Source organism: Sorghum bicolor, chromosome 5 (assembly GCF_000003195.3).
Source record: "Sorghum bicolor cultivar BTx623 chromosome 5, Sorghum_bicolor_NCBIv3, whole genome shotgun sequence".
Taxonomy (NCBI): domain Eukaryota; kingdom Viridiplantae; phylum Streptophyta; class Magnoliopsida; order Poales; family Poaceae; genus Sorghum; species Sorghum bicolor.
The window spans coordinates 11148646-11162821 of NC_012874.2; the positions used below are offsets into that span (position 1 = coordinate 11148646).

The following is a 14176-nucleotide window of genomic DNA, read 5'->3' on the forward strand; positions in this document are numbered from 1 at the left end:
GAAATGCAGAAATCTACCTATTATTGAAAAAGATTACCTTAGGGATTTGGTCACACTCTAGCTCTGCTGGTCTGTCATTAGTTCAGCAACTGTATATTGATGCTGCAGTTCCTCCACTTCTCTAGTTCTACAAGCAAGAACAGCTGTTTCCATTTGCAAGAAGTAGAGTGTGCAGCACACACAAGTTTGTCACATTAGTCTTGTGATCTTGGACCCAAACGAAACACCTCACGCGTCCCTGAAAAAACAATGGACTGCATGACTTGTCTTACACATCCATGTTGGTTCGTCGAAGTATTGATTCATAAAATATAAAACACTAACATGAAAAATGAATCAAAGGTTATATGGACAGTTTTCTTGTTGTCCATGACATGACTCACCTGTGTTGTTGTCGTTGTCGCCTCTTGCGACCTGGCTGGAGTGCAGAACAGCGAGGTACTCGTACTGCCTCTGCAGCGACGCGAGCCAGCGTTGCGCGCCGAAAGCATTACCGGAGCGGAGCAGTGGCCTGAACAATGTTGGCACCATGGTCTCATCATACTCCGCATGGACAACCCTTGTGATCTGCAATGCAAGAGAGAATTTCAAGTTTGAATGTCTGAATTCTAAAATATAATTAGTGTTTATGGAGGGATTGTAGTAATAATACTCCTAAGCTGGAGTTGGACTGTACGTATACCTTGCAGTAGCCATTTCCCTTGCCCATGTCCTCAATGAGGCAGCCGGACAGCAGCAGCCTGCAGCCTGTTGTGTTGTTTGCAACGGCAGCGGCATCAGTGGTGCGGCTACCTGCTGGCGGTCCAAGGATGCCGTCGACAGACACGTCCACCACAGCCCACTGCCCCTCCGCCACCCGCTTGTTATACCTCAGAAAGTTGATTTTGCGGTTGAGCAGACGTGGCGACTGCACCCACAGCTCTGCGTTCATCTGCAAGTGCTCGATCAATCGGTGCTCCGATCCACAATGTCAGTTGAACGACCAAGAAAACATAGATGTACGAAATGCACGAAATATTCATGGATGTGAACCGAACACACACCAGAGATATATAGAGAACACTAAAACAAAGAAGGTACAAGGAAAAAGAAACTAGGAGCTAGGCCCAATAGTATTACAAACATAACACACAACACCTTATCAAAAAGAAAATAATACACATCCGTCGTACATATTGATTCATACAATATAAAACACTAACATAACGGGCAAAATATCAAGTGCAATACATGAAAACCCCATTAAAACTATACTTACCGGTCTTCAAAAGAATTGAAACTATACACACCAATAGTGCATATGTAGATGTGCATTGTCACAAAATTTGAGATTCAAAGCCCTTTACCAAATTTGTGTATGGAAATAACAAATTTCATTTGCATATGCACCAGATGACAAACAAATTTTATTTGCATATGCACTAGAGGACAAAATTTATCCTCTAGTGCATATGCGTATGAAATTCGTTATTTTTATATGAATTTTTTAAAAACGAGTTTGAATATTAAATTTTGAGACAATGCACATATACAGATACACTATTAGAGTGCATAGTTTCAAATTTTTGAAAACTCATAGATATGATTTTGCAAACGGTTTTCATGATTGCACCAAAGATATGGTTTATATTGAATATTTTGGCAACATAACGATCCCATTGGGTCCCAGTTGTAGAGAAGGTGTGGTGTAAGGGGCTCCATCCACTAAATGCCCTATTTTTGTCTTTCTTCTTTCCTCTGCCCTTCTTCTTCCTTCAACATGTACTCTAAAGTTGTCCCCATGAGTTATAAAAGGGGGCCTTGGGACCCTTATAGGACACACTCACCAAACTCCATAGTTCGACAGCAAACACACACCCACACCTGCACACACCATAGAGACTTGGGAGCCCTCTTCCTCTCACGCCGTTTTGTGACCCCTACTATGAACAAAATACAGAGCCGGTAGCATGAGCACCATGACTAGACTAGGGACCTTCTGCCCGAACTAGTATAAACTTCTAAAGGAGAGTAACCTTAGCTTAGCTACCTTTCATAGTTTATAATAAAGGTAGAATTGAAGAACTATGTACAGTGTATGAATAGATATGTACGATAAACCATGCTCTTTGCTTTCACCCATTAAAAAATGGTACACTACTAGGTAGAGATGCATACTACATGGCAATCAATGAGGAAATGCAGAAATCTACCTATTATTGAAAAAGATTACCTTAGGGATTTGGTCACACTCTAGCTCTGCTGGTCTGTCATTAGTTCAGCAACTGTATATTGATGCTGTAGTTCCTCCACTTCTCTAGTTCTACAAGCAAGAACAGCTGTTTCCATTTGCAAGAAGTAGAGTGTGCAGCACACACAAGTTTGTCACATTAGTCTTGTGATCTTGGACCCAAACGAAACACCTCACGCGTCCCTGAAAAAACAATGGACTGCATGACTTGTCTTACACATCCATGTTGGTTCGTCGAAGTATTGATTCATAAAATATAAAACACTAACATGAAAAATGAAATCAAAGGTTATATGGACAGTTTTCTTGTTGTCCATGACATGACTCACCTGTGTTGTTGTCGTTGTCGCCTCTTGGGACCTGGCTGGAGTGCAGAACAGCGAGGTACTCGTACTGCCTCTGCAGCGACGCGAGCCAGCGTTGCGCGCCGAAAGGATTACCGGAGCGGAGCAGTGGCCTGAACAATGTTGGCACCATGGTCTCGTCATACTCCGCATGGACAACCCTTGTGATCTGCAATGCAAGAGAGAATTTCAAGTTTGAATGTCTGAATTCTAAAATATAATTAGTGTTTATGGAGGGATTGTAGTAATAATACTCCTAAGCTGGAGTTGGACTGTACGTATACCTTGCAGTAGCCATTTCCCTTGCCCATGTCCTCAATGAGGCAGCCGGACAGCAGCAGCCTGCAGCCTGTTGTGTTGTTTGCAACGGCAGCGGCATCAGTGGTGCGGCTACCTGCTGGCGGTCCAAGGATGCCGTCGACAGACACGTCCACCACAGCCCACTGCCCCTCCGCCACCCGCTTGTTATACCTCAGAAAGTTGATTTTGCGGTTGAGCAGACGTGGCGACTGCACCCACAGCTCTGCGTTCATCTGCAAGTGCTCGATCAATCGGTGCTCCGATCCACAATGTCAGTTGAACGACCAAGAAAACATAGATGTACGAAATGCACGAAATATTCATGGATGTGAACCGAACACACACCAGAGATATATAGAGAACACTAAAACAAAGAAGGTACAAGGAAAAAGAAACTAGGAGCTAGGCCCAATAGTATTACAAACATAACACACAACACCTTATCAAAAAGAAAATAATACACATCCGTCGTACATATTGATTCATACAATATAAAACACTAACATAACGGGGCAAATATCAAGTGCAATACATGAAAACCCCATTAAAACTATACTTACCAGTCTTCAAAAGAATTGAAACTATGCACACCAATAGTGCATATGTAGATGTGCATTGTCACAAAATTTGAGATTCAAAGCCCTTTACCAAATTTGTGTATGGAAATAACAAATTTCATTTGCATATGCACTAGATGACAAACAAATTTTATTTGCATATGCACTAGAGGACAAAATTTATCCTCTAGTGCATATGCATATGAAATTCGTTATTTTTATATGAATTTTTTAAAAACGAGTTTGAATCTTAAATTTTGAGACAATGCACATATACAGATACACTATTAGAGTGCATAGTTTCAAATATTTGAAACCTCATAGATATGATTTTGCAAAGGGTTTTCATGATTGCACCAAAGATATGGTTTATACTGAATATTTTGGCAACATAACGATCCCATTGGGTCCCAGTTGTAGAGAAGGTGTGGTGTAAGGGGCTCCTTCCACTCAATGCCCTACTTTTTGTCTTTCTTCTTTTCGCTGCCCTTCTTCTTCCTTCAACATGTACTCCCCTTGAGTTATAAAAGGGGGGCCTTGGGACCCTTATAGGACACACTCACCAAACTCCATAGTTCGACAGCAAACACACACCCACACCTGCACACACCATAGAGACTTGGGAGCCCTCTCCCTCTTGCGCCGTTTCGTAAACCCTACTATGAACAAAAAATAGAGCAGGTAGCCCGAGCACCATGACTAGACTAGGGACCTTCTGCCCGAACTAGTATAAACTTCTAAAGGGGAGTAGCCTTAGCTCAGCTACCTTTCATAGTTTATAATAAAGGTAGAATTGAAGAACTATGTATAGTGTATGAATAGATATGTACGATAAACCATGCTCTTTGCTTTCACCCATTAAAAAATGGTACACTACTAGGTAGAGATGCATACTACATGGCAATCAATGAGGAAATGCAGAAATCTGCCTATTATTGAAAAAGATTACCTTAGGGATAAATGGTCACACTCCAGCTCTGCTGGTCTGTCATTAGTTCCAGCAACTGTATATAGACGCTGCAATTCCTCCACTTCTCTAGTTCTACAAGCTAGAACAGCTGTTTCCATTTGCTAGAAGTAGAGTGTGCAGCACACACAAGTTTGTCACATTAGTCTTGTGATCTTGGACCCAATCGAAACACCTCACGCGTCCCTGAAAAAACAAAGGACTGCATGACTTGTCATACACATTCATCTTGGTTTGTCGAAGTATTGATTCTCATACAATATAAAACACTAACAAGAAAAATGAAATCAAAGGTTATATACGGTCAGTTTCCTTGTTGTGCATGACATGACTCACCTCTGTTGTTGTCGTTGTCGCCTCTTGGGACCTGGCTGGAGTGCAGAACAGCGAGGTACTGGTACTGCCTCTGTAGCGACGCGAGCCAGCGGTGCGCGCCGAAAGCCTTACCGGAGCAGAGCAGTGGCCTGAACAATGATGGCACCATGGTCTCGTCATACTCCGCGTGGACAACCCATGTGATCTACAATGCAAGAGAGAATTTCAAGTTTGAATTTCTTAATATTAATATAATTAGTGTTTATGGAGCGATTGTAGTAATAATACTCCTAAGCTGGAGTTGGACTGTATGTATACCTTGCAGTAGCCATTGCCCTTGCCCATGTCCTCAATGAGGCAGCCGGACAGCAGCAGCCTGTAGCCTGTTGTGTTGTTTGCAACGGCGGCGGCATCAGTGGTGCGGCTACCTGCTGGCGGTCCAAGGATGCCGTCGACAGACACATCCACCACAGCCCACTGCCCCTCCGCCACCCGCTTGTTATACCTCAGAAAGTTGATTTTGCGGTTGAGCAGACGTGGCGACTGCACCCACAGCTCTGCGTTCATCTACAAGTGCTCGATCAATCGGTGCTCCGATCCACAATGTCAGTTGAACGACCAAGAAAACATAGATGTACGAAATGCATGAAATATTCATGGATGTGAATCGAACACACACCAGATATATAGAGAACACTAAAACAAAGAAGGTACAAGGAAAAAGAAACTAGGAGCTAGGCCCAACAGTATTACAAACATAACACACAGCACCCTATCAAACAGAAAATAATACACATCCGTCGTATATATTGATTCATACAATATAAAACACTAACATAACGAGCAAAATATTAAGTGCAATCCAAGAAAACCCCATTAAAACTATACTTACCAGTCTTCGAAAGAATTGAAACTATGCACACCAATAGTGCATATGTAGATGTGCATTGTCACAAAATTTGAGATTCAAACCCCTTTACCAAATTTGTGTATGGAAATAATAAATTTCATTTGCATATGCACTAGATGACAAACAAATTTTATTTTCCCTCTAGTGCATATGCTAATGAAATTTGTTATTTTTATATGAATTTTTTAAAAACGAGTTTGAATCTTAAATTTTGTGACAATGCACATATACAGATACACTATTAGAGTGCATAGTTTCAAATTTTTGAAAACTCATAGATATGATTTTGCAAAGGGTGCACCAAAGATATGGTTTATATTGAATATTTTGGCAACATAACGATCCCATTGGGTTCCATTTGTAGAGAAGGAGTGGTGTAAGGGGCTCCTTCCACTGAATGCCCTACTTTTTGTCTTTCTTCTTTTCTCTGCCCTTCTTCTTCCTTCAACATGTACTCTAAAGTTGTCCCCTTGAGTTATAAAAGTGGGGCCTTGGGACCCTTAGAGGACACAATCACCAAACTCCATAGTTCGACAGCGAACACACACCCACACCTGCACACACCATAGAGACGTGGGAACCCTCTCCCTCTTGCGCCGTTTTGTAACCCCTACTATGAACAAAATACAGAGTAGGTAGCACGAGCACCATGACTAGACTAGGGACCTTCTGCTCGAACTAGTATAAACTTCTAAAGGGGAGTAGCCTTAGCTCAGCTACCTTTCATAATTTATAATAAAGGTAGAATTGAAAAACTATGTACAGTGTATGAATAGATATGTACGATAAACCATGCTCTATGGTTTCACCCATTAAAAAATGGTACACTACTAGGTAGAGATACATACTACATGGCAATCAATGAGGAAATGCAGAAATCTGCCTATTATTGAAAAAGATTACCTTAGGGATAAATGGTCACACGCCAGCTCTGCTGGTCTGTCATTAGTTCTAGCAACTGTATATAGACGCTGCAGTTCCTCCACTTCTCTAGTTCTACAAGCAAGAACAGCTATTTCCATTTGCTAGAAGTAGAGTGTGCAGCACACAGAAGTTTGTCACATTAGTCTTGTGATCTTGGACCCAATCGAAACTCCTCACGCGTCCCTGAAAAAACAAAGGACTGCATGACTTGTCATAGACATTCATCTTGGTTTATCGAAGTATTGATTCATACAATATAAAACACTAACATGAAAAATGAAATCAAAGGTTATATATGAACAGTTTCCTTGTTGTCCATGACATGACTCACCTGTGTTGTTGTCGTTGTCGCCTCTTGGGACCTAGCTGGAGTGCAGAACAGTGAGGTACTCGTACTGCCTCTGCACCGACGCGAGCCAGCGGTGCACGCCAAAAGCCTTACCGGAGCGGAGCAGTGGCCTGAACAATATTGGCACCATGGTCTCGTCATACTCCGCGTGGACAACCCATGTGATCTGCAATGCAAGAGAGAATTTCAAGTTTGAATGTCTTAATTCTAAAATATAATTAGTGTTTATGGAGGGATTGTAGTAATAATACTCCTAAGCTAGAGTTGGACTGTACGTATACCTTGCAGTAGCCATTGCCCTTGCCCATGTCCTCAATGACGCAGTCGGACAGCAGCAGCCTGCAGCCTGTTGTGTTGTTTGCAACGGCAGCGGCATCAGTGGTGCGGCTACCTGCTGGCGGTCCAAGGATGCCGTCGACAGACACGTCCATCATAGCCCACTGCCCCTTCGCCACCCGCTTGTTATACCTTAGAAAGTTGATTTTGCAGTTGAGCAGATGTGGCGACTGCACCCACAGCTCTGCGTTCATCTGCAAGTGCTCGATCAATCGGTGAACCGACCCACAATGTCAGTTGAACGACCAAGAAAACATAGATGTACGAAATGCACGAAATATTCATGGATGTGAACCGATCACACACCAGATATATAGAGAACACAAAAACAAAGAAGGTACAAGGAAAAAGAAACTTGGAGCTAGGCCCAACCGTATTACAAACATAGCACACAGCACCTTATCAAAAAGAAAATAATACACATCTGTCGTAGATATTGATTCATACAATATAAAACACTAACATAACGGCAAAATATTAAGTGCAATCCATGAAAACACCATTAAAACTATACTTACCAGTCTTCAAAAGAATTAAAACTATGCACACCAATAGTGCATATGTAGATGTGCATTGTCACAAAATTTGATATTCAAACCCCTTTACCAAATTTATGTATGGAAATAACAAATTTCATTTGCATATGCACTAGATGACAAACAAATTTTATTTGCATATGCACTAGAGGACAAAATTTGTCCTCTAGTGCATATGCAAATGAAATTTGCTATTTTTATATGAATTTTTTAAAAACTAGTTTGAATTTTAAATTTTGTGACAATGCACATATACAGATACACTATTAGAGTGCATAGTTTCAAATTTTTGAAAACTCATAGATATGATTTTGCAAAGGGTTTTCATGATTGCACCAAAGATATGGTTTATATTGAATATTTTGGCAACATAAAGATCCCATTGGGTCCCACTTGTAGAGAAGGAGTGGTGTAAGGGGCTCCTTCCGCTGAATGCCCTACTTTTTGTCTTTCTTCTTTTCTCTGCCCTTCTTCTTCCTTCAACATGTACTCTAAAGTTGTCCCCTTGAATTATAAAAGGGGGGCCTTGGGACCCTTATAGGACACACTCACCAAACTCCGTAGTTCGACAGCAAACACACACCCACACCTGCACACACCATAGAGACTTGGGAGCCCTCTCCCTCTCGCGCCGTTTTGTAACCCCTACTATGAACAAAATACATAGCAGGTAGCATGAGCACCATGACTAGACGCACAATCATCAAAATTCTTGTGTTCACATTAGCTTACCATTCAAGCATAAACGCGCAATCATCAAAATTCACTAGCCGGTGGTTTCGAACACGGACAAGCAATATGATGATGTTGTGCAATACTAGCCGGGATCCCAACACGACAAGCAACTATATCTGGATTATAGTTTAAAATGACATAAGAATCAAGATTCTTCTTTCATGGGTCCTTTTTTATGCTCTAATTTTCTTATTATGAGTCTTTTTCATCTAGTTCATTAGAGAAGATCAACCATCAACCACACTCCTCTATGTTTCACAATTTTCTTAACAAATCTTGATTGTGTTTCACCCACTTTATAATCACTAACGAGAATGTCATTATCATTTCTTACCTCAAATAGTAATTTGCTTTTATCAGCCTTGCTGAGATCAATAATGTTTGCACGGTCAACTCCAACAGCATCTATAGAAACGCCTACCTCGTCAGAGCCTATGAGTTCCAATAACTGTCTCATCTTTTTTGGCTTTCTCTAACAAAATCTAAAATCTTAAATATCACCCAAATTAGTGGAATTGTTACTTTTCTTCTACCAATAGATCCAATATTTCTTTTCAAAGATGCTCGACATGGAACTTGGTTGCTTGTTGATTTACAAACATTAGGCTCATTGCAGTCATCATTCGGGAAAATCTTGATTTGTTCTATTATTATCTTCATTTGGCACCACTAATGTTTTGGACTGTCAAGATTTTGTGTGCTACTTTCTTCTATGCTTGATATCATTGTTAGAATGTGATCTCAGCCAACATATTAGAAATAATTTTTTAGATCCACCAAATAATGCCTATTTTGTTGTATAAGCCTTTGTCATCATCCATGTCATCCCAAAGCTTTCTAGAGTTAAACCCCTAGAACCACAGTTCATATAAATAATGGTGTGATGCCCCAAGTGTTTCACCCTGATGTTTTTCCAAAGGAACACTCGAGCCCGTCAATTAGGAACTAGAGGTCTTTTAGAAGGCTATCTGCCCACATCCTTCCTGCTATTGCAAGATCTACATTGACTCACCAACTTAGAGAATCAAGCCCTAATCCAGTGAAGGCTAAGATGTACTTCGTCTACGTCAACTCTTAAATCTACGGAGGCACTAAGATGTCATCTGCAAACTCATGTTATTCACGAAGATCTTATTTCTGCACAAAATTATGTAGTGGTCATGTTAGTCTAAGTTAGGATCCTATTAGTCTATGATTTATTTCAACAATCATTTGAGGAACATCAACAGGTAAATAACTAACATCCATGGAGACATCATTCAGGATATTTATCAATACATCAATATTATTGGGAGAGCTCCACAAATCCAAGGATATACTAACATATTAGCTTATACTAATTAGGAATTCACTAAGCTTGGCCATACCTATTTTGTCACTAGAACACTTATTTCAATGAATGTGTCTGGAACAATTTCTTCAGCCAATGTGGTCGGAACATTCACTGTAGTAACTGCTTTGTTGCCATAACGGGAACTGCATTTTTAACAACATTTTTTGGCACAATTTGAAAAGGTTGATTTATCATTCCCTTGAGATGATTGTCTTGGCAAAGACAACGGTCTTTGGGAATTAAAATTATTAGGCAAAGTTTGAACTATTGAAGTAGATCAACCATCATTATTTCCACCCTCAAGAACAGGAAGTTTAGGTTGAGAGAGATCAAACAGGTGTTTGGGCATAGGCAGTTTCACTCATGGATCTCATTTTGTAAGTGTCTGATACATAAAGAAAGAAACATTTACACCATAAAGAAACAAACAAACTTAAAGTTCTCCAAATCCCTTTTTCTTAGGTTGATGAGCAAAATAACTACAATAGAACCAAGTGTGGAAGTGAATTACGCTTGGAGGTTGACTATCATCCTACTTTAGTTCAGGCTAGAGTTCTTCTAGCTCCCACTGTAATCCTTTCTTCCATGTGTCATGATGTTTTGTTTTGTTTTGTTTATGTTTGGTCCTCTGGTAATGAGTGGTGTTGCAATGTAATTGTTCAAATAGGAAAACATCAAAATGTAATTTGAGAAAGTACTAGTTTTGTGAAATACTTTTTTCTATAACAAGTCTTAACATTGTTTTTTTGTTTTTGAAGATATTTTATTCAAAGTCACTAAAAGGATTTCTCAAATCATACCATTGGTCTACATTGTGATGTGTTGACCTGTAATGGCAAGTCTTACACATGGACATATTTTGAATTTTTTACTTTAAATATATCTTAGTTTTGGTTTGCATATACTTGAATATTGTTGTAGCATTAGCATGGGCATTGTACTAGTTTTGTAAATGTGTGATACATAATGAAACAAATATCTACAACATATGTCCATTTTGACTTGTGATGGGTTTAGGGAACAATTGCTAGTGCTGGAGGAAGTACTTCTTGTGATGGGTTTGAGATTGTTGAAGTATAAGGTGAATTTCCCTTCTCTCCCAATAGCTTAAGATTGAGTTGACCTTGAGTTGACCTAGTTAGTGCATGCAACTCAATATGGTATCAAAGGTACATATGGTTGTTAGTGTGTATGTAGATGATCTATTGATCACTGGGTCTAGACCGAGCGACATCGGTAACTTCAGGCACGAGCTGATAGTTTTATTGCATAATCGATCATAGTTTGCTCACCTACAACTTCCACATAGAGGTGAAGTGGGGGAAGAGTTCCATCACCTTTAGCTAGAGCATGTACCCATAGAAGCTAGCAATGCAGGATAGCAAAGTGCAAGGCATGCTAGAGGAGAGGATCAAGTTGTCAATGGTAACCACCATACCAAAGGTCAACTTGACACGCTATTGGAGAATTGTTAGCAAGCTATGCTATCTGACTCACACATAGCCAGACCTTGGGTTCGCTGATCGCTATAGACTACACATGAGTCATTTCATGGAAGAGCCACGGGAAGATCATCTAGCTGTAATCAAGCACCAGGTATGCTACAACATCATTTTTACAAGTGTTGTAGTCCGCTAAAGCGGATCGAGTTTAGCGACATGGCAGGAGACATTCACCCAAGGTAGAGCACCTCAGTTATGCTCTTCATGCTCGGATCAAGTCCCGTCTCCCAACAATCATAGAAGCACAGTGTGGTCGCACTCCACTTGTGAAACAGAGTATATTGTTGCAGCAACGACAATCTGCCAGCTGTGTCAGCTTCTTTTTTGAGCTCAAGGAGCAAGAGCTTACTGAACCGGCACTAATGGTGGAGAACAAGCCCGCCATCTCCATGAGCCATTGACCAAAAATCTAGTTCTCCATGGCAGCAGCACATCCACACACGTTACAACTTTATCCATCATTGCACCGATGGATGACAAATTGTCCTCAAGTTCATCGACTCTAGGTAGTAGCTCGTGGACATCTTCACCATGCCACTTAGACTCATTTGATTCCAGGAGCTTCAGGCAAGAATCAGCATGATCGATATCATATCAAGGAGAAGCAGCTTGAGTAGGGAAAGAATTATTAGATAATCTATTGCTCCATCTCCCTTGCATCATCACATCATAGGAACATGTGTACAGTGATTGTTGCCTCCCTTTTCCTGTCTATAGGATACAAGTAGTGGAAGTATGGTGTAGTAGGTAGAATAATACTTGTAGTAGGCAGCATGGTCCAAGTAGTGAACAGCACCGCAGCATGGCCTGTGAGGCATCGGCATGCTATAGCCAAACAAGTTCAGAAGCTCTTCTGCTTGTGTGTTCTCTATTGTCCTTTTCTTCAACCTCCAGCTCATGTGTGTGTGTGGGGTGTGTGTGTGTGTGTGAGAGAGAGAGAGAGAGAGTGGTGAGTAACACAGATATGTGTGATGTTGCTATAACCAACATGCAACAATGCACATGCATTGTTTGTGCTTGCAGACAACAAAAGATCACATGTATAAAGTCAAAAATATTTTGTTTCTGAATTGGGTTGACCCCTTTTCCATTTATCAACGAAAAACATCCATTACACATCAACAAAAAAATTAAACGAGGTAGGAAAAGTATGAGCAACGCTAGGTGCAGAACGAAAAACAAACAACAAAGCTAACACTATGAAGCCTGGCCAAATGAGAGTAGCCTTAGCTCAGCTACATTTCATAGTTTATAATAAAGGTAGAATTGAAGAACTATGTACTGTGTATGAATAGATATGTATGATAAACCATGCTCTTTGCTTTCACCCATTAAAAAATGGTACACTACTAGGTAGAGATGCATACTACATGGCAATCAATGAGAAATGCAGAAATCTGCCTATTATTGAAAAAGATTACCTTAGGGAGAAATGGTTACACTCCAGCTCTGCTGGTCTGTCATTAGTTCCAGCAACTGTCTATAGACGCTGCAGTTCCTCCACTTCTCTAGTTCTACAAGCAAGAACAGTTGTTTCCATTTGCTAGAAGTAGAGTTTGCAGCACACACAAGTTTGTGACATTAGTCTTGTGATCTTGGACCCAAACGAAACACCTCACGCGTCCCTGAAAAAACAAAGGACTGCATGACTTGTCATACACATCCATCTTGGTTTGTCGAAGTATTGATTCATACAATATAAAACACTAACATGAAAAATGGAATCAAAGGTTATATATAGACAGTTTCCTTGTTGTCCATGACATGACTCACCTATGTTGTTGTCATTGTCGCCTCTTGGGACCTAGCTGGAGTGCCGAACAGCGAGGTACTCGTACTGCCTCTGCAGCGACGCGAGCCAGCGGTGCGCACCGAAAGCCTTACCGGAGCGGAGCAGTGGCCTGAACAATGTTGGCACCATGGTCTCGTCATACTACGCGTGGACAACCCATGTGATCTGCAATGCAAGATAGAATTTCAAGTTTGAAGGTCTGAATTCTAAAATATAATTACTGTTTATGGAGGGATTGTAGTAATAATACTCCTAAGCTGGAGTTGGACTGTGCGTATAACTTGCAGTAGCCATTGCCCTTGCCCATGTCCTCAATGAGGCAGCCGGACAGCAGCAGCCTGCAGCCTGTTGTGTTGTTTGCAATGGCGGCGGCATCAGTGGTGCGGCTACCTGCTGGCGGTCCAAGGATACCGTCGACAGACACGTCCATCACAGCCCACTGCCCCTCCGCCACCCGCTTGTTATACCTCAGAAAGTTGATTTTGCGGTTGAGCAGACGTGGCGACTGCAACCACAGCTCTGCGTTCATCTGCAAGTGCTCGGTCAATCGGTGCTCCGATCCACAATGTCATTTGAACGACCAAGAAAACATAGATGTACGAAATGCACGAAATATTCATGGATGTGAACCGAACACACACCAGATATATAGAGAACACTAAAACAAAGAAGGTACGAGGAAAAGAAACTAGGAGCTTGGCCCAACAGTATTACAAACATAACACACAACACCTTATCAAAAAGAAAATAATACACATCCTGCGTCATATATATTGATTCATACAACATAAAACACTAACATAACGGGCAAAATATTAAGTGCAATCCATGAAAACCCCATTAAAACTATACTTACCAGTCTTCAAAAGAATTAAAACTATGCACACCAATAGTGCATATGTAGATGTGCATTGTCACAAAATTTGAGATTCAAACCCCTTTACCAAATTTGTGTATGGAAATAACAAATTTCATTTGCATATGCACTAGAGGACAAACAAATTTTATTTGCATATGCACTAGTGGACAAAATTTGTCCTCTAGTG

The 14176-nt window shown here is 40.8% G+C and overlaps 1 protein-coding gene across 1 annotated transcript; it reads right to left on the reverse strand.

Annotated features, from left to right (window-relative positions):
• On the reverse strand, positions 42–2300 carry LOC110435535 (homeobox-leucine zipper protein ROC6-like). Its single transcript, XM_021461179.1, has 4 exons — positions 2213–2300; positions 683–931; positions 384–567; positions 42–238 (listed from the first exon to the last, which is right to left on the reverse strand). Exons 2-4 carry the CDS (start codon positions 929–931, stop codon positions 195–197), a joined length of 477 nt encoding a protein of 158 aa, XP_021316854.1. The 5' UTR covers positions 2213–2300; the 3' UTR covers positions 42–194.

What these genes read in the sequence shown, in the direction of transcription:
- LOC110435535 (XM_021461179.1), bottom strand. Translation starts at nt 931, where the DNA reads ATGAACGCAGAGCTGTGGGTGCAGTCGCCACGTCTGCTCAACCGCAAA. An exon ending in AGGGAAATGGCTACTGCAAG is followed by an intron (nt 568 to 682) that starts GTATACGTACAG and finishes CTTGCATTGCAG; the next exon opens with ATCACAAGGGTTGTCCATGC. An exon ending in CGACAACGACAACAACACAG is followed by an intron (nt 239 to 383) that starts GTGAGTCATGTC and finishes TTGTTTTTTCAG; the next exon opens with GGACGCGTGAGGTGTTTCGT.